Here is a 26,828-nt window from a genome sequence, read left to right as displayed (position 1 = left end):
GCAATACGGGGTTCTTGCATTTACCATGACATGTCCGTGTATTACAGAATTCTGGGCAGGAATCATAGCCGCTATTGAAGAGATAATTATATTCCATGTAGAGCAGTTGCTGCTTACTATGTTGTTAGCATATGGGAAGGAAGTCCATAATACATGTAGGAAAAATACTGCAGAGGCTCTCCTGCTGGGTGAAAGAAGGGTGGTCATGGATTCGGAGAGAGGTGCAGTTCCCACAATTGCAGACTGGCTAAGAGACATAGTACTATGTAACACTCAGTTGAAAGTGTTGTGGTTCTGAAATTCTGGACCCTACCGTTGTCCCGGTATCGAGGTCCAATACCCGTGTCCCGAAACATCAACGTACCATGACGAATTTGGTGTCGACGAACCGATAATGATTAGGACATCATTCCTATGCATCTGCGTCATGATCGAGGCATGCTAACACCCCTGAATCGTAGTTTCCGTCCCGACCCCCCAGACTCCATTTTGTAAACGGTATCCATCTTGTGCCTTGCCCTCATGATAAGTCAATTAAAGGTCGAGCTTGATCTAAAAGGACACGTCCACCTTCCCTGACTTCCCCCTGACCTGTCCCAACTGACTCCCTTGCCTCCAGCCAAACCTGTTTAGGCAGCTCCTCGCCCAGTGGCCAAACACGATAGCATCAATGCACAACATACCACAAACCATTCACCGCATACAGATCATGTCTTCTACACACATACACACCTGTCCACGCTCCCTGTTTATGGCCAGTTTTATGACTAGGAGGTGCCTTCTTTTATTGGGGCTTCACCGATATCTGATGGGAGTTCCGGGCCTGGCTAGGTAATCTATCACGAATTGGACATCTAAAATACGGGCTTGCCTACATGACTTCGCTATTTTGTATTATTGTAGAAATATGTATATAGCCATATCATAAACTCAAGAATTCTTGCTTGCAGCTATTATTTTTGTATATAAGGAGAAGGCTGGTTCTGTAAAAACGAACAGTCTCCTGAGAACACATGACCCGTGCTTGTCGTGCTTCTAGGACACCGGTTACTTGGTAGCTATCAATAAAACTTGATCTCTGACTGCGACTAGAAGACTCCGTGTTTCTGTGGTCCGAAACAAGGGGGAACTCAGAGGTCTTCGGGTGTTATTCCCTGACACCACCGGGTTCTTAAAAACCCGGCACCTCAGTTGGCGCCCAACTCGGGGCGGTATCAAGCGGCGACGGTCCAAGCCAGATGTTCGTGAGGAGCTTCGTGTGAAAATTACGGAGGACGGCCAGCCACTTCAGCGACCCCTGTATGTCGACGTGGTTCCGAAGGTCTTTGCTGCGAGGTTTCCCGCGTCCCGACGGCTACGAAGGACTGCTGCCCTGACTATCGCCTTGTTTTGGACCCAGTGATCCTTGGTAGAGCGAAACGATAGACGAGTCTTCTAGCGACATCACCGATCTTCAAATACTTCAGTTAAGTATAAGTGGAGCGTCTCCCAGTCCTTAGTTTGTCCTTAGTTTTTGGTATCCTTGAGATACGCTTTGATTTGGTACTTGCAAGCCCCAAAGCCGAAGGACTTGTGTATTCACGAGAAATATCGTAACAGATAATCCTTTGAAGTTTGAAGCTAGACTAGTGAGCAAAGATGCCTGGTTTTAGCAGACTTGGAAACTTGTTTTGTCTTGGTTATAGTAAGGACTCCCGATTAGAGGATTCCTGTCCGGTTCCTCCGATTGGAACTCCAACATATGAGCTCTATGTAAAGCACGGCGTAGGTCCTATAACATATAATGAAGTGTGGATAAAATACACCCGCAAGGATGGTGTTTTAAAATGGCCCCAATATGGTAGTTTCGACTCAGAAATATTAGATAACTTAGAGGTCAAATTATTCAAGAGAAAAGCCCGGCCGGCGATGTTTGACTCTTTCCGCTTATGGCGCAAAGAAGCCAAACAGAAAGAAATAAAATTAGCAAAAAAGAATAAAAGAGGTATGTCAATGGTGCAAGCTGCCGTTGCATACAAGGATAACGAGGAAGAGCAAGAAAGCGAACAAATACTTCGGAGCAAGAAACTAGCAGTAGATAGTTACCAAATAAGGGACAAGGTCAAGAGGAGAGATCCGAGAAAGATCCATTAATGTCCCACTTATTAAGCTCACCTCCACCGTATGCGTTAGACGCTACTACAACGCCAAAGATTTTTACTATACCGCGCCCCGGCGCACGAAACACAGCTCTTGCACACACGCCAGCTACTCTTCAGCTGGTTCCTACTTCTCCGGCGCAGCCTTCTCAAAGGCCGCCATCTTTGCTACATACTCCATCTACTTCTACGACTTTGCCTACAGCTCCAGCTATTGTCTATGATACTACGTCTGCGACTACTTCAACTTCCTCTACTATTGCCTCTACTTCTTCTTTGCCTCAGCCTGTTTTTTCTGATGCGTTTGCCCCTCCGCAAGCTTCTCCTTCTATTAGACAAAGAGTGACAGGTACCGTCACTGGTCTGCTTTCACCTTTCTTCGGGTCGCCTAAAACGACCCCTAAAACAGAACATAGACAGTTACGTAGTCAACTGCCTGATTACGAGGAAAGAAAAGTGCTGAATGAACTAGCCCGTAAATGGATTACGGATACTGTTAGATATGATGTTCAGTCTGTTATGGAAGTTTTCCGTCAATGGAATGCACCCACTCAGAGATACGTATTCGAAGAAATGTGTGTATATCTGGGCGAAGATGTGAAGACAAATGATCCCACATACACAATGAACGAACTATGGCGTACACGCTTTAAGTTCTATGAAGGTATGATTATAGGTGCAGATGTTGAGAAAGCGATAGAGTTATTGCTCTCTTATAGGAGTAAGGGAAACGTCTCTAGATCATGTCACGAAGACGATGCACCAGGTGGGAAAAGAGCGAAACAGTACCCCATGAGAGAGGTTCCTCCGGTTTGGAGGGAAGGTGATGCGAATGCGAATCCGCCAATTCTGCCTCATTTCCAGCGTGTATGGGTACATGTCCCCTGGAAAAGATCCGATGTCTTAGCACTCAAGCAGACACTGCCTGATCCTCGTAAAAACCCGACTGGGTATTATAAGGAGTTATCGCAAACTGCAAGCTCATGTATAATGAATTTAGCGGATATAGACATGCTGTTTGGGAACGTTGTTCCACATCCTCTATGGAGCAAAATACGTCATACGAACCATGACCAAGAACTAGGTGACTCATGGGCGAACATTGCCGCTATAGATGCTAGACAAATTGGTGGTTCTAAACCTGAGCCGTTAATAGCTGAACTTCCCGGTAGAATTATCGCGTACATGAAAACGATAATGCCTGAAGTACGCGTAAACTGGGACAAGCTATCTGCGTGCAAGCAGAAGAAAGATGAGAATGTGTCTGACTTTTTCACAAGATTTGAGGAGACTTTCACCGATCATAGTGGTCAGGATATGGCTACCGAGGGTGGTCAAAGATTGTTTGTAGACAAATTCGTACATAATTTAATCCCTGAACTGTGTAATAAACTGAAAGATTCAGAGAGTGCTTGGGCTGTCTCTACGTCAGCTCAAATTTTAGCTACAGCCCAGTACTATGAAAATAGGCGCAAAGACGAGCTAGATAAAGTCGACAAAAAGACAAAAGATTTAAAAACTAAAGTTCTTCTCCAGCAAGCTTATCCGCCTCGTACGGCTAGTCAGCCCAATTATCAACCACAACAGCAGTATTCGAGAAACGCGCGAGGAAACTAGTTTTCCCATCAGCGTATTGCTTATGGCCCGAATCAATGTGCGTATTGCAAGGAAGAGGGTCACTTTAAAGGTAATTGTCCGGCTCTTGCGCGACGTTTGAGCGGTGCTTCAGGTGTAAGGGGAAGAGGTGTTCAACATGCCCCTAGAGGTAGGGGCCGTGGAAATTTTACCCAGAATACCACTTCTTTTCCGCCTCAGAATTCGATGAACAGCTTTGACCAACAGAATAATGCGTCGTCCAGGTCAGCTCAGTACTATACTGACGACTATTACACCGAACACGAAAATGAGGGTAACGATTGCTAGGACAGCCATGGACAAAGAGAGGGAGTTATTTCAGTTCCAGTAGATCTGAATGGACCTTATGTCAAGGTAATTACGTCAGGAGTGTCAGAGCCATTTCTGGTGGATACTGGTGCTACAAAAAGTTCTATCATGCACTCGAAACTTCCTGGCGCACCTTTGTCTGGCGAAATGAATGTTTCAGTAGGTTTCTCTGGCGCCCCTGTTAGAAACCCGATCTCCAGTCCTGTATCTCTTTCTATTGGCCCATGCGAATTAGAAGCACCCCTCATTTTGACAACAGGTTGCGGTGAAAAGTTGTTAGGCTTGGATTTGCTAAAAAGGTTATATGCGACTTTGTACTGTTCACCATTGGGAGTACAACTTACTTTAGGTAAGAAAGTCATTTCTCCAATGTATGTGTCAAAAGAAAATATTGCAACTGAATTGTCGTGTCTTCCTGATGTACTCTGGGCAAACGGTTCTAATGATGTAGGTCGTTTGGAGATAGCACCGTATGTCATAACATTGAAAGCCAACGTTAGGTTGCCACGCATTCCCCAATACAAAATATCTAGCGAATGTGAAAAGGCGTTATTGACGATTGTTTATGACCTGATTGATAAGGACGTCATTGAAGAAACGACAGGAAATGTTTGTAACAGTCCAGTCTTACCGGTTTTAAAGCGTACGGATCCTTCACAGCCCCCTGTGTATAGGTTCGTGATCGACCTCAGAGAAGTGAACAAGATAGTTATCCCACAGTTTCCAGTTGTCCCCGACATTACTGCTTTATTGACGATGGTTCCAGCTTCAGCAAATTGGTTCTCGGTGATTGACCTGAAGAACGCTTTCTTCAGCATCCCGATTGCTGAGGAGAGTAGAGATATTTTCGGATTTAATTTAGGAGGACGAAGTTTCCGCTTCAAGTGCGCTCCTCAAGGCTACTGCGAAAGCCCATCAATATTCAGTCAGGCCCTGAAAACACAACTAGACACGATTGTTCTACCGAATGGTTCAACTCTGATTCAGTACGTAGACGATCTGCTGATCGCTGCGGACACTGAAGAGATTTGCAAGAAAGCTACGTTATCATTATTACGTAACTTATGTGACATGAAGCACAAAGTCTCTCTCTCCAAACTACAATTTTGCCGACAAGAAGTAACCTACCTAGGTCACATCTTGTCGAAGGAGGGAAGGAGACTGACACCAGAAAGAATACAGGCAATTGCAGAACTGAGTGCCCCAAGAACACAGAGAGAGGTTCGAGCCTTCTTGGGCATTACATCGTACTGTAGACAATGGATACCGAATTTCTCACTACTAGCTAAACCCTTGCTGGCACTACTCTGTAAAGACACGCCAAATCCTATGCCTTGGTCTGAAGATTGCTAAACGAGTTTCCACGAGTTGCGTGATGCAGTGTGTTCGGCTCCTGTGTTGGGAAACCCCAACTACAGTAAGCCTTTTACATTATATGTCCATGAGAAGGAAGGTTGTGCATTATCAGTTTTAACACAACATTTTGGGGACAGACAGCGCCCATGCGCGTATTTTTCGGCAACTCTAGACCCTGTGGCTAAAGCCCTACCAAGTTGTCTGAGGGCTACCGCCGCAGCAGCTGTCTGCATCCGACAATCCGCTGGACGAAGACACAACACCTTACCTTACCAGCGCTCGACTATCCAGTTACGAACTTACGCTGCTAGCAAGTCACATCCACATAAAGAGGTGCGATACACTGAATCCCGCAACGTTATTACCCATTCCGACAGAAACAGACAAGATTGATAACCATGACTGCTGTTTTAGGACAGAAGAAGAGACAAAAGGGAGAGTAGACTTACAGGACACTCCCCTTCCTGAATGCAACGATACTTTATGGGTTGATGGTTCATGTTTTAAGCTGCCGAATGGTGATACGACTGCAGCATATGCCGTAACGACATTACACACCATTATAGAGACCGCGCGCATTTCCCATAATTCTGCACAAGCTGCAGAGCTAATTGCGCTTACCAGAGCATGTGTGTTAGCGAAAGGAAAGCGAGTGAATGTGTACACTGACAGCCAATACGCCTTTGGTGTGGCTCACAGTTTTGGGAGACTGTGGCGTGAACGTGGGTTTCTTACGTCACATGGTGCAAAGATACAACAAGGTCAGCTAGTTAATGAGCTCCTCCAGTCACTGACCTTGCCACTACAAGTTGCCATTGTAAAATGCAGTGCACACAAAAAGATTCAGGATGATGTTGGCCGCGGGAATGCATTTGCAGACGAGGTTGCAAAAGAGACTGCAAGGAACACAATGAGCCGAATGTATGTTGTAGGTCCCGCTAGATGGATTACTGATGTAGGAATGTGTGAGGACACCATCGAAAGCGTGAAATCTATACAAGCCGAGGCAACTGAGAAAGAGGTGAATGAATGGAGAGAAAGTAAGGGTAGGTTAGATGCGAATGGTTGTTGGGTCGAATTGTCAGAACACCAGCGATGGCTATTACCTAACGCATATGTACTTGCAGTAGTAACAATGGCTCATGGATTTGCGCACATCAGTTCGAAAGGAATCTTTAAAGTATTGGCCCCAGTATGGCAAAACAGCAATATCCCGAAATATGCAGAGAATGTGGTCAGAAACTGTATGGTGTGTTTGAAGTACAATCCCGGTAGGGGAACCCCAACTCCAGCTGGTCATTTTGCGCCTCCAACGTATCCGTTCGAGGTTTTGCAGCTCGATTTCATTCACATGGAGAGATGCAACAATCTGAAGTATGTGCTCGTTGTTGTTTGCGCTTTCTCCAGGTGGGTGGAAGCGTACCCCCTTAAAGACAATACTGCCTTGTCAACTGCCAAAGCCCTTGTCAAAGAGTTCTTCCCGAGATTTGGCATGCCTAGAATCGTCTGGAGTGATAATGGAAGTGAATTCGTAGGACGCGTGATGAAGAGAGTGTGTGAGTGTTTAGGCATACAACAAAAATTTCACTCTGCGAATCACCCCCAATCAGCTGGATTAGTAGAGTGCTACAATGGCACTTTAAAGCTCAAATTAGCCAAGATTCAAGCCTGTACAGGTCTTAAGTGGCCTGACGCCTTGCCCCTGGCACTCTTGTCAACCAGAATGACAGTCCATTCCAGGTTAGGACTTAGCCCCCATGAGATAGTGTTTGGCCGCCCAGCCAACGTCTGGGGCGTGCCAAGACCAAACAAACTCAGCGAAATAGAGCACCCCGTACTGCTTGACTATTTGTGCGAATTGACAACTAAATTGCGTGTTTTACACCAACAGGTTCACAGTTCCTCTCCACCAGCCTCTGACGATCCAGGTCACTCCATCACACCCGGCACGTGGGTCTTGGTGCGGAACTTCCAGCGCACAAACAACGGACAGCCGAGGTGGACCGGACCTTACCTAGTACTTCTTTCCACGAGATCAGCGGTTCGGGTGGAAGGCAAAAAGAACTGGGTGCACGGGACCCATTGTAAACGGGTCCCTCTGCCCCTTCCATACGACCGGTGGGTCAACGAAGGAATTGCCGACTCCGAGACAGAATCCATACCTCGCTTCATCCCTTTCAGCGATGCACGTTTAAAAGAAACTGGTACCGAAAAGGAGAGTTATCATATTTTACAAGGATTTGTGCCACAGTCTATGCAGTTGGACACTACCGAACCTGAGACATTGTTTGAAGACCACACCGTACCAGGAAAACGACGGTACAATTTAAGGTCTAAACGAAGAGACTAAAAAAAACAAACTAATGTGATTTCCCTTCCCCCAAGAACTATTTTTGATTTTTCAGCTCTCTCACTCTCAGGAAACTTGCTCATTTTTGATTTTCGAACCGCCATCCGGTTCTGCTGCTAGGGTCGCGGTTGAAGGCTGGGGAGTGCAATTGGGGACGTTTAGGTCAACGGTTCTGGTTGGTCCAAGGGAGTTACCCCGGACTGAACAGAGCGCACTCCCTGGCAGAACCAACCTACCACCGCGGGCAGCAACTAGAGGATGGAGTTTCCTAGGGTAAAGAGACCTACCAGACTCACGAACATTGAAAGACAACTATGCACTGTACTGGCCAAAAGAAGGTTTTTGATAACATGTATTTTAATGTTGTGTAGCATAATGATGTTTTTGACTGGTTATACTCTATTCGTATTCCAAGTTACTTTTTCAAATGACACCCGGCCACAGCCTCCTCCTACTATCTCTCCACACTACTTTCACCCTCTACCTGAACACGAGTCTGCCAGAAGACTCGAATTTGTAAATAACTCATTCATTCAACTTCTACACCAACACCAGTCCATAATGAACACATCGAGCTGTTGGATATGTGGACTCATGCCACACACAACGGATAAGGGTATCCCATACTTCATCCTGCCTTTCAGTTATTATGGTTCTCTGTGGGCTTTCCAGACCATGTTCCTATTCGCCCTAGAACCATACCCGACACGTTCTACTGAGAGTGATTCCAGTAACAAGGCACTAGTAGCAGGGATAAGAAATATGAGTAGAGAGTTCGACACATATCTAACGATTCCCAAAGATGAACTCACTCCGTACACTCGTTGGAACGTAACTAAATATGGGGTTTACCTGAGTAAGAGCCAGACAGCAAAGAAATCCCGCCCAGTTTGGATAGTACCCAACCGAGGTCACTTATGTTTACAAGGTATCGGCAGGGATCCCAAAGCACAATTAGGAAAGAGTATATGCACGGAAACCTATGTGTTCGCTTCCCGAACTTCCCCTATACTATTAGCAGCCAAAGGCACGTATTTCGTCTGCCATGACCAAGCTTACACCTGGTTGCCCCCTGACTTCTCAGGTACCTGCTTTATCGCATTTCTGCTGCCTCCCACCTACACGGCCAGAGCAGATTACCATCGGACAAGGACAGCTAGAGGTGTCGTGAGTAAAGACGACACCGCGGGTCAGGAATTCGCTGACTTCGCAAAGGGTTTTCTGCCATTTTGGGGGTCTATGGTGAACAGCAGGAATATTCGCCAGTTATCGAGGATAGTTGAATCCGCCGTGATTACAACGGCCGGAGCTCTTGGCAATTTGACGACCGAACTTCAGTCGGATCGACTTATGACTCTTCAGAACCGAGTTGCCCTAGATATCATACTCGCCGATCGTGGTGGTGTGTGTAGAGTGATCCAATCCAGTTGTTGCATTTTCATCCCTGATAACGCACCGACGGTGTACCAGGCCATCTCTAAGTTACACGAGATATCTGGTTCCCTTCACGTAGAAAAAGGGGACTGGTCCTTACTAGGGTGGTTCTGGGGACTGATCGCTACATGGAGATGGAAAACACTGATCTTCATTGGGATGATCTTAGCACTTCTGTTTATGTTCTGCCTGTGTGTACAGTGCGCTCCTGCACTATGTGGCCTCTGTGCTACCTCATGTGTACGGAAGCCTGTGTCAAGGGACGAACTGAGCAACAGAATGATGCTACAACAGCATCTCCACGAATTCCTTCATACAGATTTAGACTCGGATTAACATGAATTATTGCCTTATATGAGGGCAAAAGGAGGGTCTGTGGTTCTGAAATTCTGGACCCTACCGTTGTCCCGGTATCGAGGTCCAATACCCGTGTCCCGAAACATCAACGTACCATGACGAATTTGGTGTCGACGAACCGATAATGATTAGGACATCATTCCTATGCATCTGCGTCATGATCGAGGCATGCTAACACCCCTGAATCGTAGTTTCCGTCCCGACCCCCCCAGACTCCATTTTGTAAACGGTATCCATCTTGTGTCTTGCCCTCATGATAAGTCAATTAAAGGTCGAGCTTGATCTAAAAGGACACGTCCACCTTCCCTGACTTCCCCCTGACCTGTCCCAACTGACTCCCTTGCCTCCAGCCAAACCTGTTTAGGCAGCTCCTCGCCCAGTGGCCAAACACGATAGCATCAATGCACAACATACCACAAACCATTCACCGCATACAGATCATGTCTTCTACACACATACACACCTGTCCACGCTCCCTGTTTATGGCCAGTTTTATGACTAGGAGGTGCCTTCTTTTATTGGGGCTTCACCGATATCTGATGGGAGTTCCGGGCCTGGCTAGGTAATCTATCACGAATTGGACATCTAAAATACGGGCTTGCCTACATGACTTCGCTCTTTTGTATTATTGTAGAAATATGTATATAGCCAAATCATAAACTCAAGAATTCTTGCTTGCATCTATTATTTTTGTATATAAGGAGAAGGCTGGTTCTGTAAAAACGAACAGTCTCCTGAGAACACATGACCCGTGCTTGTCGTGCTTCTAGGACACCTGCTACTTGGTAGCTATCAATAAAACTTGATCTCTGACTGCGACTAGAAGACTCCGTGTTTCTGTGGTCCGAAACAAGGGGGAACTCAGAGGTCTTCGGGTGTTATTCCCTGACACCACCGGGTTCTTAAAAACCCGGCACCTCAGTGTATGGAATGCTACGACCATGCAAGTCTAAACCCAAAGATATACGGGAACCTCTTAGGCAATAGAGAGAGCAACACAACGGAATGATGTGTACAGAATCATGGACACATCATAGGATGCACAGTATGTCACGCAAGGAGGAAATGTCAGGGTAGAGCAATTGATGACCCTGCTGATAGCAGAGGATAGTTGTTGAAATGGGATACTACTTAAAATACCTTCTGTACTGTTTTCGCCAAAATCAAAATACATTTAAAAAATAAAGGAAATTACAATGAAGGTCACTTCTGTAGCTTCTATGACGTCACAATCTCCAATCTAGTATCTTTATGTGAACACCACTCTGCAAATGTTTATGGTGCTCTGTCCTTAAGAAGCTATTAAAATCAATTTAACTTCTGACAGATTCAAGGAGATTTAGATTGAAAAAATTAGACCCTAACCATCCAGAAATCTGCACAAGAACAGTGATTCCTTCTCATTTTTGGAAATCCAGGGTCTGCCCCACAAATCAAGGATTTGTATCACTGCGCTTACAACACTTACCTCCCACCTATATTAAATCTTGCCACTGGTAGGTTTCCTCTTGCAATGCCATTTTTCTTTCCAGGTCCAATATTTATGCCGACTAACCCACTTGCACAGTTGACATTACCATTGTTTGAGGTCAACCTGCCTTGCTTAAGAACTGATGGAAAGAAGACGGCAGCTTACCTTGGCGCAGTATTCGGTCTCGTTGATCTAGGATGCGATACCTTTCCTCTGCATTTTCTACCAATGTGCCACTCAGTTGACTAAGGGATACAGACAAGGAGGACATAGCACTGTCTGAGCTGTGGCCATCTGACCCAGAATCCAAGGAATCCGACTCAAAAAGTAAAGGTTTTGAATTCCCGGATTTCATAATGGGAGATCTGCAAAAATAGAACAAGGGGAGAATCACAGTAACTTTCCTTAAAGAAAGAAGCCACTCAGAATTGCAGGCACAGAATACCCACTACAGTCACCTCCTACAGGCAAAAACATTCAACAGTGATCTATTCTTACATAAACAGTTGTACTCAGAAATACAATAGTCTTTCTTTACAAGCACATTTATTTATATACTGATTTTGAACAGCACAACAATGTCACCTTCTGGACACTTTGTAATTATATGGATCAGGAAACAAAGATTACTGTTGGAGACGATTTGCATAAGCAGTTATCAGACATGGCCCCTCTGTTTGAGGGCACGAAACACTGTACTGCATCATTATCAACTCACAAACACAGCAATAGTCCACAAAATGATCTCTCCAAGCACACAGACATAATTGCAATTTCAATACTCTCTCCTCAAATGCACAAGCATGAGCCATCATATAATCTTCTTCTTATAGAACTCTATGATTCAGTGCTCCGCATTGAAGTCTAGAGCAGACCACATAAACTGTGTGCAGTTAGAGAAATATTCAACAAAAAAATGGAATGGAATGAAAATAATCATGTGCCACTTATAGTTTAAAACGTTATTTCTAAACAATACTCCACCTAGCTGTGCTCTATAATAATAGAAACAGGCACCAGCCAATGACAGGTCATTAAGATGTGCAAAGCTGCTCTGCCTGAGTAGGGAGTCTGTATGCCAAAGGAAACTGGTCCTAGGGGGCTGTCAAAGGCAAGTTCTGCATCTTTCAGCACAATGTATAGCCACTGAAAGTAAGGACCCACATCATCCTAATTCAAACCATATCCTCAATTGAGGATCTTGAGAGTCTAGTACCAACTAGGAAAACATGGGCATACTCTACCAAGATCCAACTGTCACATCCCAATCAACAAAGAGTGTTGCATCATCACTCATCATAACATGCAGCGATAGGGGAGCTTCAATGAGGTCTTTGATCAGGATCTGCTCCAGTGTGGTGGTGGAAACTTCCAGCCCTTCATGTGTTGGCAGTGGGTTGGCCACATAAGGTATTCTATTTGGCAAACCATCTGGGAAAAGATGCTTGGCTTGCAAACAGGAAACATTTAGACTGATGTGTATTATGTAAAGTTTTGTGGATGTTTCCGAAGACTTGTGGACCTTTCTGAACTGGAGCGAGATTTCGGAAATCACAGTGGCCACATTGGCTCACTAGCCTATTTAAACCATGTCCGACTTCTTTGTGCCTTGCTAAGAAACAAGAATTGGACCAGGTTGGAAGCTCCTGTATAAATTCACAGACTGCCTGCCTTTTGTTGTTTCATGGTGTGATATTCCCATTAGCCCTCAGTCTTCATCAACCAATTTTCATCACCAGACCGGTACCCGCATTGATGTGCATGGTTTCTGCATAGTCAGGGAGGGATTGCCACACTGTAACTAAGATGTTCACTACTCTTCAAAAGTGTTTGTACGCATGATATTGCTGGGCAATACTGGGTTGAGCTGTGCTCATGGTTTTATTACACCATATCAAACGTACCTCTAGCAAAGAAGATATCTAGTGCTCCCCATTTCATTCACCCTGAGCTCACATAAGCATTTACTTGTACAGTTTTCTGTGCTACCATATTTTGTACCTTGCTCTAAATATCTAGACCTAGCAATGAGTGAAAAGTCTGCTATGTTTTTAATCAATTTGGAGGTTCTTCATATTAACTTTTCACTAGGACCCAATCCTTACTTTCTCACCATGGTTATTCACTGACCTCACTTAGTACAGTGTGAGGTTGCACAATTCCTTGTACTGATAGAAAGCAACAGGTGCTCAATTGTAGCTTACACCCTTACACAGCTCACCAGATGGATTTTATCCATGTGGGAGCGAAAGAAACTCTGTGAGAGATTTCAAAATATAGGAAACCACACCCAACTTTCAAGGCTCATTCAGAACCCCCAGAATGTAGAAGTATGTGCTAAGCAAATCACACAGACACCCTCTCAAGATCTTCCCACCCAATCTACATACCGGTCAAGGCTTTCTGGAACTCCGCTCACACCCAAAGACCAACCCTCTTCACTGGATTACCCCTTCGCCGCCGCAGATCTATCTAACACACCTAGACTCCCTCCCCCCTCTCCGGATCTCCACACTCAATTCCCGCCCCTCTCCCACCATCCAGACATGCTGGCACGATTGGACTTTATCTCCCTCCAACTGCTCCTGCTCGCCAACGAATTCTACGTTTTTAAAGCCCTCTCACTTGAATATTCCCCCTTGTTAAGTCCCCTTCTCTCTCATCCAAACTGGCCTAGTACCTCCGCCAGTGTCACAGATAACGCTCCCCATGACCATCCCTCCTCCCCTTCTATCGCCCCTCTTCATAACACAGCTTCTCTCCTCAGATGCTCGTTGACAGGGCCTGCACCTAATGAAACTGATAGCCTACTCAAACCATTTTCTTCAAACACTTACACCAACTCGAGTACAAAGGGAATAATTCAAACAATTCACTCTAAGACGAACAGAGAATCCCACCACAACCGAAGAGTCATAAATAATGACAACCTCAGGAGAGTGAACATCAATCAGCCTCCTTCCCCCCCCCATACTCCGGCTACACTCAAATGCATACTACTCAACTGCAGGTCTGCCAACAAACATGCCTCTGAGATCTTAGACCTCATACAACATAAAGAGATAGACATTATTATCCTCACAGAAACCTGCCTCAACCCCACGTCCACTCCGATTCTAGACCTCTTGGTGCCCCCCTCCCATGACATAATTCGTCTGGACAGAGTTACGAAATTGGGAGGTGGCCTAGCCTGTATACATCAAAATACACTTGCGATCTCCCACTCAGAGTCCTCTTCCCCATTAACCTGCGAATACCTTTGCCTCAACATTTCCAGTAACAAGCAGATGGTTTGTAAACTTCATGTATTCTATCACCCTCCGGGCGACAACCTACCATTCTTTGAACAATTAATGAAAATCATAGCTGACAATGTGGATTCAGTGCAGCCCCACATCTACCTGGGAGACTTTAACCTTCATTGGTCAAACCCTAATGACCAAGCTGTGGCATGCCTCAATTCCTTCTTAAAGGATCACAATTTGGTTCAACATTGTGACCAGCCTACCCACAGTAAAGGGGAAACTCTTGACTTCATCATCTCCAAAGGACATTCTATCACTTTGGACTCCATCATACCCTGCGATTGGTCGGACCATCACGTCATTTCCTTCCATATCAACTTGGAGATTTCTCAGAGTAATTCTCAAACTACTAAACCAAAGATCTGGAAACAAGACCTCAGAGACATCAACACAGTCGACGAGCAACCCGCTGTGGGCGTGCCCTCTCTCCGCAAAGAGACTTAGTTGAAGTACATGCACTTACAGACTTCTATAATTCTTCTATTTCTAGCATCATGGACGATATTGCCCCACTCCAACAAAAAAATGCACCCTCAAAAATATCTAATCCTTGGGGGCGTGGCTAGCAGCCAAGCATGGTGGCAGCATAGTGTGAGGGCTCCTGAGGGCACTGAGTTCTAATCATAAATCCGACACTATAATCCGGTAAACTGCTCACCTGAAGAGGCGGCGTTCGGGTCCGGGCACGAAGCGGTGACACCGGACCGACTTTCGGCGAATTCTGACGACCGGAACCCAACTGAATCCGCGCAGCTGAGTCTGGGCCTACGCGCAGGACCTGAGCACCGGCCTTGCGTGGCGCACCGACCCCGGCGGAAGTGAGACCGGGCCGGACTGGCTGAGACGACGCGCCCCGACACCCGCCCGACGGAGGAGTGTGGCCGCCTGAGGCTCAGCATGGAAGTGTCGCTACACGGGGCACATACAGGCATCTGTGCACCGCTCGTGTAGGACTGGTGTGGAGGGCGATAGCGAGTGAAAGTCCGGTGCGGCCGGGAGCACACTGCACGGAGGTGGTTTCCCCCCCCCCCGGGAACCTGCTGAACTGCCCGGGACGGCGGGGGCGATCCTCAACTGACAGCGAGGGAAGATTACACACGGGTACGAGCCCTGGCCAGAGGTGAGAGGCGCAGGTGCCCCGGGGGGACTGTAGAAAACAGTGGATTCACGCTAACACTCACGGAAGGGGCTCAGACGTCGCTTATTACCCCAGAGGCGCCAACGGCCTGGGCACCGTAGGGACTCAGGACATTACACCTAATGAGGGCACCTTTCAGCATATCTGGCCTGTAGGTGGTGTCGCAGATACGTCAAACGGACCCTCCACGAGGTATACGACTGATGTGGCCCGGCCCTGGTGGCCCAAGCTCAGGACATAATCGCTACGGGGCAAAGACGCCGAACACGTGACAGAACGAGTGGCGCGGCCTGCAGTGCTAAGAACCGCGCTCACCGGCGCTATCACACGCCACAAAAAGACTGGTCTGGCCTGTAACAAGAGGCGGGAGGTAATACTCGGCGGGTCACGCACCGGCCACCTGCTCCCTGATTAGTGGCCGCGGACCTCGAGATACGACGCAGCGCTGATCGCGACTCGGTGAGGAACGACTCCGATTTCCACGAGCCCCAGGAGCATGGCGGGCAAAGGCGCCAGAAGTGCATCCGCACAGGCCAAGCTGGATAAATTTGCCTACGGACAACAAAATCATACGCACAATGCGGGGCGCAGCTCCACAGGTAATGCCCAAGACGCGGAGGGGTCCAAAAAAATAACGCTGGAAGACATTATGAAGACCCTCTCAGAGGTGAAAACTACAGTGGGCGCCATCTCCTCCAAAGTCACGTTACTGCGAGCAGACTTCCACAAAATGGCTGAAAGAGTTTCTCAGGTGGAGGTGGTCACGAAATCTCTTGTAGAAGATACGTCGGACCTACAGGTAACCATGGAACGCATGCAGAAGGTCACCAAGCTCCTGCAAGACAAGCTGGATGACCAAGAGGGGCGCTCGCGACGAAACAACGTACGCATCCTTGGACTTCCGGAGACGGAGGGGAAAGGGGCCATGGACCTCTACATAGAGGATCTCATCCAGAACAAACTGAAGCCCAAAGGACTGTCCCACTTCTTTTCAGTGGAAAGGGCACACAGGGTTCCGGGAGGACCGCCCAAGACAGGAGCAGCACCACGGCCTGTCCTGGCCAGGCTTTTCAATTTTAGGGACAGGGATGCGATCCTCCAAGCTGCGAGAAGCTCGCCACCTGTTAAAATACAAAATGCAACCCTGGCTTTCTTCCCAGACTACACGGCAGAGGTGGCCAGGCGCCGTAAATCCTTCACGGAGGTGAAAAAAGCACTGCGGGACAGGGACTTGCCGTACTCTATGCTGTTTCCTGCCAAATTGCGAATTGTGGCCGACGGCAAATCATGGTTCTTCGACAAGCCGGAGATGGCACAAGACTGGCTGGATGGCTGGAGGCCAGTAGGACAGCGACATCGCCCGCATCGAGACCGACCTGCTCATCGAACGGGGCCGACCATGAACAGTCAGGCCTCTCACTCACCCCGTCAGGGGGGCGCAGAAGAAACGGAATCTGACCTTGAAAGGGACCCTCTTGACTCTGGACAACCGGCTCCGGTCTGAAGACAGACTGTATCTCTACGGGACTGAGTGTGGCACGAGAGGCCTTGGACCTGGCGCAGCTGAGTAGGGTGGGCACAATCAGTGCCCGTATGGGACTCACCAACCCCACGAGCAAGTAAGATGGTTGGGGAAGGACTAAAGCACTCTGCGAAGTTGGGGAAACGGGCGGGAGGTTGTCCGTGGAGCAGGGTAGCAGGGTGGGGGGACGGGGATGTAGTTTTTTTGTTGTTGTTGTTTGTATTCTTCTCCATAGTCATCATTCCACCATTGTGTTGTACTGACACCCCGAATATCGGCATACTCCCACGCAAGGTTGCACACTCCTCTGCATGCACTAGCCCTGTAGACGTGCTACGTGCAGAATTCGCACACCGGCTCGATGGCCAGACCACCTTATGACACACCCGCTGAGGACTCTCCTGTGACTATGGGGGTGCCCCCACTGCGCATGCTGACCTGGAATGTCAGAGGCCTGGGGGACAAAATAAAAAGAGGCTTGGTACTGCAGGCCATAAAGCGGCAAAACCCAGACCTGGTCCTACTACAGGAAACCCACCTTGCGGGAACAACCTGCAAAGCACTTGATAGGCGCGGCTATGTCATGGCAGTGCATGCAGACTTCACCTCTGGCTCCCGGGGGACGGGGATACTGATGAAAAAATCTTCTCCCTTTATTATAACACACCGCATAGCGGACGATCAGGGTCGCTTCGCTGCGGTGCATGGTCAGTGGGAGGGCAGACCTCTTAATATAATATCTGTATATATACCCCCGGCACTGCACTCTGTGGCCCTGCCTGCGCTAGGCAAGTTCCTCCTTGACCTTCCTGAAGGGGATACGATTGTGGGGGGGGACCTGAATGCAATCATTGATCCGCTACTGGACACGTTACCCGCTAGAGCCCGATCACGGGGAACTACATTGCTATCAGACTTTTTAGAAGCCCTGGGCATTATAGATATCTGGCGACACATGCACCCAGAAGAAAATCAATACACTTTTTACTCAGCAGTCCATAACAGCTTATCTCGTATTGATTACTTTCTATCCATGGGGTTAGGTATGGGGACGGTGGATAAAGTAGATATTCTGCCCAGAGGCATTTCTGACCACTCACCGATTGCACTCTCTCTTACCACCAGGGAGAAAAAATGCACAAGAATTTACCCAATATACCCGCACTTTTTAAAAGTCCCGAAGATTCGTAAAAAACTTAAACTGGTAACAACGCAATACTTTGCGGAAAACACAGCGACAGTGGACTCGCCGTCAACCCTATGGGAGGCATACAAAACAGTCCTCAGGGGGGAGGCTATAGCAGCGATAACGGGGCATAAACGAGATTCCCGAAAGGAACTTGCAGAGTTGGAACTAGCCCTCAGCGACGCCAACACTAGGCACATGGCGAACCCATCCCCGACCACAACACACACGCTCATGCTTCGGCAACAACAATACCAGGCTCATCTTACGGCGACAGAGAAGGGTTACATCGCAAACACTAAACACAGAATCTATGATGTGGGAGACAAAGCGGGAAAAATGCTGGCTTGGTTGGATAGGAGAGGGGGTGGGGCGAAAGGCATTCAGAGATTACGAACGGAGGTAGGACAGGACCTGACACACCCAGAGGACATAGTGTGCGCCTTGGCTCAGCATCTTCGGGCAGTGTACACCCCGGACCATGTGGTCACAGAACGCATGGCAGAGGCGTCACTGGCGGACGTTGCCGTCCCCAGTATTACGCCAGAAATTATGCAGGCACTGGAGGTAGATCCGACGGAAGAGGAAATTCAGCTGGCGATTCAGACTCTGCAGTCTGGCAAAGCGCTGGGTCCGAACGGGATACCCGTAGAATGGTATAAGTCCATGGCTCCGGAACTCAGTGCACCGCTGCTGGCCATGTATTTGGAAAGCAGGGAAAAGGCGGAACTACCGCTGGACCAACGCACGGCCACGATTGTGACGATACCTAAGCCAGGGAAGCCTCCGACTGAATGTACCTCATACCGCCCGATATCGTTGCTTAACGTGGAGGCCAAGGTACTGGCTAAGCTCCTGGCCGCCCGTCTGCAGCCGCACCTGAGTACCCTGATCCACCCTGACCAATCAGGTTTTATGCCTCACCGAAGCACGGCGCTGAATCTCCGGAGAGTTCATGGAGTAATGGCCCGTTCGCACCTCCTCTCGGAGACGGCTGTGATTCTCTCCCTCGACGCCAAAATGGCTTTTGACCTCGTGGAATGGGAATATCTTTTCATGGTCCTCACACGTATGGGGTTTGGGCCGAAGTATATAGCTTGGATAAAACTGCTCTATACAAAGCCGGTCGCACAAGTGGTAGCTAATGGCCACATTTCACCAAGGTTTCAACTGGGCAGGGGAACCAGACAGGGTTGCCCCTTGTCGCCCTTGCTCTTTGCGCTGGTGCTGGAGCCCCTAGCGATTCAGATCAGGACTAGGCCCTTATTTAAGGGAATTCAGTGGGAGGAGGGGTGGGAGGATAAAATCTCCCTGTACGCCGACGACATGCTCATCTACATGACTGCACCTGACGACGGAATCCCAGCACTGCTGGAACTCTGTAACGCACACGGGCACTCATCAGGATATACCCTGAACTGGTCCAAATCTGTCATATACACTCTAAAAGGCCCGGCGCCGAGGTTACCGGCTGACTGTCCCCTGGCTACGTCAACGACCTCCTTCAAATACTTAGGTATAGTCATCACGAGTAATGAAACGGACTTCTTTGCCAGTAACTTAAAACCACCTATTGATCGCCTGCGTGCGGACGTTAAACATTGGGCGGCCCTGCCCCTGACCCTACTGGGAAGGGCAGCCTTATACAAGATGATGGCACTCCCGAGGCTCCTCTACGTCTTGGAGAACACCCCGCACCTGGTCCCGCCGCGATACTTTAAACAAATTGTGGCGCTGGTCTCTGCCCTGCTCTGGAATAATGGCCCGGCACGCATAGCGTACGACAAATTGGTTAAAAGCTGGTACGAAGGAGGGATAGCGCTCCCTAACATCCAGCTATATTACTGGGCGGCCCAGCTTAAAGTAGTTAATTATTGGATCCACACCCCAAAAGAGGACCCAGCTTATCGGGCAGATTGGTCTCAGCTTGGGACGGAATGTATGCTGTCAGTACTATACAATAAATCACAACTTAAGAGTCTAATTGGTCCAACACAACACACGGCGACCTTATGGCACCTGGCACAGGCACGACTGGGCTGGGCGGTAAAATTCACCAAAATGACGCCTCTGTGGGACACGAAAGCGTTAGGAAACCTCAGAGGGAGTAAGGGATTTGCGCGGTGGGACTCCATAGGCATTTCTACGGTGGGGGACCTCTGGGACAGGGACACAGTAGTACCATTTCCGCACCTACAGCAGCAATATGACCTCGGACCCACGGAAACATTCCGATACACACAGATTAGGCACGCATTACTCCGGGCGATTCCTGAGGGCACTGCTCTACCGGAATCTTCACCATTAGAGGACAGGCTGCTAACGGAATTCATGATCCAAAGCGCTACCTCACTTACATATAAAAAACTGATCAATAACCTGAAAGACCCCACACTGAAACTTAAAGAAAAATGGGAGGGGGAAATAGGTGAGGCGGACGAATCTGAATGGAATGAGGCGCTGGCCTCCCCAAGAGAAGTTGGGATCTCAACGAAGTTCAGATTGGTGCAACTCAAAATTCTACACCGCATCTACTACACCAGAACACTTCTCCACAAAATACAGAGAGCACCACATCCCTTTTGCTTGAGAGGCTGCGGGGAGGAGGGGACACTATTTCATACATTATGGGACTGCCCACGGATACAAGAATTCTGGAGGCAAATAATGCGCACGATCTCCCAGACGCTTAGAACCTCCGTGCTACCTGAACCGCGCAAATTTATTTATTATTTATTTAATGGTTTTATAAAGCGCGTAGTAACTCGATGAGCATCCCAGCGCTGACCTGTTTCTCCAGGGGGTTTCAGCCGTCTAGACGAAATTATGTTTGCGGGAAAAGGAGAGTCTTTAAGGATTTCCTAAACTGGAGGTAATTTGATTCTGTCCTCAGACTTCGTGGTAAGCAGTTCCAATGTTTGGCCGTGTGGACTGAAAAACGACGGCCACCGGTTTTGGCTTTTTTGACTCTGGGGACTGAGATAAGGTTTTCTCCATTGGACCGGAGATCTCTTTCCACTTTATAGGGAATTAAGAGTTCCTTGAGAAGGGGGGGGGCATTATTGTTGAGGGTTTTATGGGCCAAGCAGAGGGCCTTGAAGACGACTCTTTCTCTGATTGGAAGCCAATGCAGAGATTTGAGAGCTGACTTGGCAGAGGATCTTGCAGGTGTGCCCGTGAGTAGGCGGGCGGCGGCGTTTTGGACTTTCTGTAACGTATTAAGGGTGGCTTCAGGAGCTCCCAGGTAGATAACGTTACAGTAGTCCAATCTCGCTAGAATTAGGCCCTGAATAAGGAGCTTCCTTGCGTTTGCGGGGAGCAGAGGGAAGATATTCCTGCAGGCTCTGAGGAGACCGAAGCATGTTCCTGCTGTTTTTTTTGCCTGAGTTTTAAAGCTCATGTCCTTCTCACACCACAAATGCCTTTTGAACATATGGGACCCCAATGACCTGGGTAGATATGCACTAATCTGGGCAACACTGGCCATGACAGTGGCCAAACGAGATATTGCACAGAAGTGGGGCGCACCAGAACTACCTACTGCGAGCAGATGGGCTAAAAACATGGACATTCTGATGGTTACGGAACGGGCAGTGTATGTCATACGAGCGGCGCCCCGCAAATGGAACAAAATATGGGCGGCATGGAATGTATTTAGGGGAGAGATCTGTGACCCTTTGCCAGAAGGAGATGACCTAGATTCAGAGGGGGAGGATGAATGAAAGATAACTATGGGGGTATTCACCTCAGCGGACCAAGTACACAACGATGTTGAGTAAACCTGGCTATGTAACGACGAACGGACTAAGAATTTGCTGATTTGGGAACGGGATGAGAGCGCACTGGTGATGATGACACATGTTTTGGGGGAGGGGGGGAGGGGTTGGTTGTTAATACTATTGTCTTAAGGAATGTTACTGTTGCACAAGGCATACCGAGGGGAATTTGCACAGAACTACTTTGATTATGATTTGTCAACATGGAAACATATTTAAGGGTTGTCACAGGTTTATAACATCTCAATTTATGCTTTTGTCAAGACTGCTGCCACATACGGGGAGATGTCTGTAACGAAACAACCCTACCCATTTACATGTAAAGTACTAACTGCGTATTATGCCTTCATGTTAATAAAGATTTATAAATAAAAAAAAAAAAAAAATAAAAAAAATCTAATCCTTGGTTCAGTAGCAACTGAAATTCGGAACATCGCAATCTAAGGGCCTTAGAGCGCACCTGGAGATCCACTCCTTCAGCGGACCATCTGAAAAACCTCAGATCAGCTAGAAGCTCTTATAACAAACAAATCAAGACGGCCAAGGCAGAATATTTCCGATCCCAATTTAATCAAGCGGCCAATCGACCCATGAAACTGTTCGAACTGATTAAACAACAATCTGTCATAGCCCCCAACCGATCAGCCTCCGAGGTCAGTCCTCCCTCTTGTTTTGACTTGGCGGACTTTTTTACTGAGAAAACCAGACTTAATAACATCCATCTAGAAATCAGGAGGTCTCTATTAACATCCAATGGCCCGGCACCCTCCCAGGTCACACCAGACAAGGTTGCTACACTTAGCAGCGGTACTCAAGCATAATGCTTCCTGGGACACCTTTACCATCCTAAACGAAAATGAAATCAATAAGGTTCTTCGGAGTATCAATCCATCTAATCACTTCAGTGACCCTTTACCACCTACCATCTTCAAAGCAATTCAAGATTCGATCTCCCTCAGCTGGACAAAGATCGTCAATGCTTCTCTCTCACAGGGTACGATCCCAGACTGCCTAAAAGAGGCCCAGGTAACACCTATTTTTAAAAAAACCTACAGCAGACAGTATGGATCTTAACAACTTCCTCTCCATCTCCAGCATCCCCACACTAGCCAAACTCTTGGAAAAATGCGTCCAGTCCCAATTATGTGCGCACATCAAAAATTTCCATCTCCTGGACCAACACCAATCGGGCTTTCGTAGTGGGCACTGCACTGAATCAGCTCTCACTCACGTCATGGATGACATCCTAATAATGCTTGACAGAAATGAATCTTGCCTCCTTATCCTACTCAACCTTTACTCAGCTTTTGACACTGTCAATCACGACAACCTCCTAGTTATTCTGGAGCAAAGGATGGGCCTCTCTGGGCAGGTGCTGCAATGGTTCTCGTCCTTCCTCCAGCATAGATCACAGAGTTAAGGCGAACCATTCTCTCTCCCAGCCATCCCACGTCACCATGGGGGTTCCCCAAGGATCCTCCTTATTTATTTATTTTAACATTTGTAAAGCGCGACACGAAGGCCCATGGGCATCTCGGCGCTGAGTAACTGCAATGTTTGGCCAACAAGGGGGTCAGGAGATCATTGATTAAAAAGCCAAGTTTATCTCCCATTCTATTCAATTTGTTTCTGGAACCATTAGCTAAAGTACTAAAATCCATGGACATTCGCTTCCATATGTATGCAGACGACAGCCAACTCTACCTGAAAATCTCCTCCCCGGACAACATCACTTCACTCAACTCCACCCTACTGACTACCCAAAATTGGCTAACTGAGAACCACCTCCTGCTAAACACCTCCAAAACAGAATTCCTCCTCATCTCTCCCCGAAACACACTCCTAATATTGACCTCTGGATGAACCAACTCACAGCCTTCAACTGCCCCCCCCCCCCACATTATTGACTCAGCTAAAGCTCTAGGAATTACACTGGACAAATATCTGAATATGAAGATCCATATCAGCAACGTAAGCAAGGGAGCTAACCACCTTCTGAGAACACTGAGGAATCTCAAACCTTTCCTACCTTAAGCCGATTTCAAGCAGGTGGTCCAAACGCTTGTTCTACCGAGGCTTGACTATGGCAGTGCTACGCTATGCGACCTCCCCAAATACACTTTGGCTCCTCTAAAGGCATCATTGAACGCTGCGGCCAGACTGATTACAGGCACCAAGCGAAATGCCCACATCTCCCCGGTCCTAAAATCTCTAAACTGGCTGCCCTACGAAGCTAGAATTCAACTAAATATTGCATGCTTATCGCACAATGCCCTCCACTTCAAAACCCCCAATTAGCTGGCACAAAAAGCAGATTCTATCCAGAGGGGGTAGACCGTCGAGGAGTGCTAACTCATTCCTGCTGAAACCCCAGATCTCCCGCAAAAAGAGCACAAATCAACAAGCCTTCTCGGGCTCTGCTCCAAAAATTTGGAACTCTCTTAAAACGGAAAAACTGAGAATCTCCTCCAAGGTTGCTTTCAAATTGGAAGCAAAAAGATTGCTCATGAACAAGTTCTTACCTTCATAAGAGGAGTGATTTTCAGCTCTTAGCGCATTGCTCACACTAAAAGAAAATTAGTATCATTCTGGTACTTTACTGTTGTATTGGCTCCCCTTTGTCGTTATGTTTCAATGCCTAGCACATTATACTCCTAGCCAAGGTCTATTTTGGTTCTTTTATGTGCACAACTATTGTATTGCTTATGTATATTCCCTATTTGACCCTCATACTGTTATGTTACCTCATTCCCTCAATTGTAAAGCGCTCTGATATCCTTCGGGATTAAGTTCGCGCTATATAAAACTTTATAAATACATAAATAAATAAATAAAATAAATAAAATAAATGTGCAACTAATCCAGAGTACAGCAGTTCTAGTCTGCATGAAGCACTGAATTATGGGTACAAATGTGACAGTTCATGCAGACCTTTTTTTTTTTACGCAAGAGTTGCTGAGGCATGCTTGCCGCCACTATCCTAGAGAACACACGTTGAGATTCATGAGGAAATAGTTACCTTTTTGGAAAACTGTAAGTAACAGACACACAAATAGCCTCCAAGCTAGCATGTTCACCCAAACCTTTGGGACATCTGTTAATGTTAGCCCCTATCAAGCCTTGTTAAGATTCACACAGAGCCACAACCTTGAGGAACTGGCTAATGAGAAATTGCTCAATTTCACACACACATTGAAGATGTTTAGAGCTAATGCAGAGTACTCATAAAACAGTTTTTCAATCGAACACACATACCCTTTGGTGGGCAGGCTACTAGCAATGACTGAAGATCTGATCAGTGATTTCCGGAGAGGTGATGTCTGATAACTTTGCTCTTCAGCACTTTGTTTTCCGATGCTCTCCTGAAACATATCCTCTGACATTTCTGCAGAAGAAAGCTGTTTTTTTCCAGGACCTGAAAATAACAGAAGGTTAATCAAAAACAGGTTTTCAAAACTCTTTTATGTAGCCGAGGACATCAAAGAAGGGATGTATGCAGCGTCTTTAAGCAAGGTATTGCTCCTCTTACATAAGTAACATCCTCAAAACCCACTCTCTCAGTGTATTTTACATTTGCAACACAAATAGCTTACTTTGGGCTCCCTACAAGCCCAATCATTCACATACCTACCGCTGTATATGAGGGTGCAAGCAACATTAGTGGTGTAAGTTTTATCAAAGTCATTACCAAATAATCAGATCCCTTGTATATCGTTTAGCTGCAGAAGCAATATGTACAACTGAAACAAATGGACAAAGTGTAAATGAAGCATAAACGTAAGGTGAACAGTCACTAAAAAATGATTTGGTTTACTCTGTAACTTGGGCTACTGGTGTAATATTTTTACCAACATGGTATTTTGTAGTTTTGATTTAGGTGGGCTAATAGACTCATAGATTCTGGTTATCTGGCCTACACAAATGGGTTTCAGCCAAATTACAAGGAATATTTAACAAATGCTCACAAAAACTGAGGTTTCATTAAACAAGAGCTTCCATGATTGAGGCCATCAATCCCCCTCGGCCCAACGTGTCATACGAGACTGCAGTGGGAGCATTTAGAATTGCTATAATGAAAACTGTGTTGCACAGAAAAACACATAAAAATGACCAACCGAATTCTAAAATAGTGATATATGTGAAATATTTTGATAACCTGTGCTATTGACTCTGTATAGGGGTCCAGCACTTATGCAAAAACTTTGCACGATGAACTAAGTATACTTACTCATCACTGCACACGAGAGATATGCATTTGTAATGGTTATCAAAGTCTATCTTCTGTGTCACAAAATCAAGAAAATAATCACTGGTTAGATAACACATTCACAAAATCACCCACGGGGTATGGAAATGTGTTCCAGTAAAACTCAAATCGAGGCATCTGTTCTCCCTGCACATACCCTTATCAGCAGTCCATTGATTCAGAAGATATTTAAAAGCATTTATAAAGCAAGATGGGTGAAGGTGCAATGCAGCAGAGGTAGGATGCAGCACACCTAGGGATTTACAATAAGTGAACAAGATATTGTCATTTGGGGTGTATGAATCTTAAGAAAGTATCCAAGGAAACTGGACAGCACTAAAACCAAGCCTTGGAAGAGTCTCGACCTGATGTAGGAAAGCAGATTCTACCGGTCCCTGAATCTAGTAGACCGCCAGCCAATAAGAGGGCATTTCCAGCCAGGGGATCAAAGCTCTGATCATAATAAGAACGATGACGTACTGGAGGTACAGGAACCCCAATAATGACAAAGAATCTCAGTTTTTTTCAGGACTATCCTACATTTTTAGGTCTCGCCTAGGCAGCACTTGTGCTGTCTCTTCGAGACATGCTGTTTCTAGGATATG

The 26,828-nt window shown here is 46.9% G+C and overlaps 1 protein-coding gene across 1 annotated transcript in view; it reads right to left on the bottom strand.

Annotated features, from left to right (window-relative positions):
- The window catches only part of MCM3AP (minichromosome maintenance complex component 3 associated protein), a 642,417-nt gene that overhangs the window by 478,316 nt on the left and 137,273 nt on the right, over window positions 1–26,828 (bottom strand). Inside the window, exons 5-6 of the mRNA XM_078681440.1 lie at window positions 25,233–25,392; window positions 11,216–11,415 (exon numbers count right to left, since the gene is read on the bottom strand). Coding sequence (XP_078537566.1) covers window positions 11,216–11,415; window positions 25,233–25,392 — 360 coding nt within the window. The remainder of the gene's footprint in view (window positions 1–11,215; window positions 11,416–25,232; window positions 25,393–26,828) is intronic.

The sequence above is a fragment of the Lissotriton helveticus genome, chromosome 3_1 (genome assembly GCF_964261635.1).
Source record: "Lissotriton helveticus chromosome 3_1, aLisHel1.1, whole genome shotgun sequence".
Taxonomy (NCBI): Eukaryota; Metazoa; Chordata; class Amphibia; order Caudata; family Salamandridae; genus Lissotriton; species Lissotriton helveticus.
The sequence above is the reverse complement of the archived record's forward strand: the minus strand, read 5'-3'. Positions and strand labels throughout refer to the sequence as shown.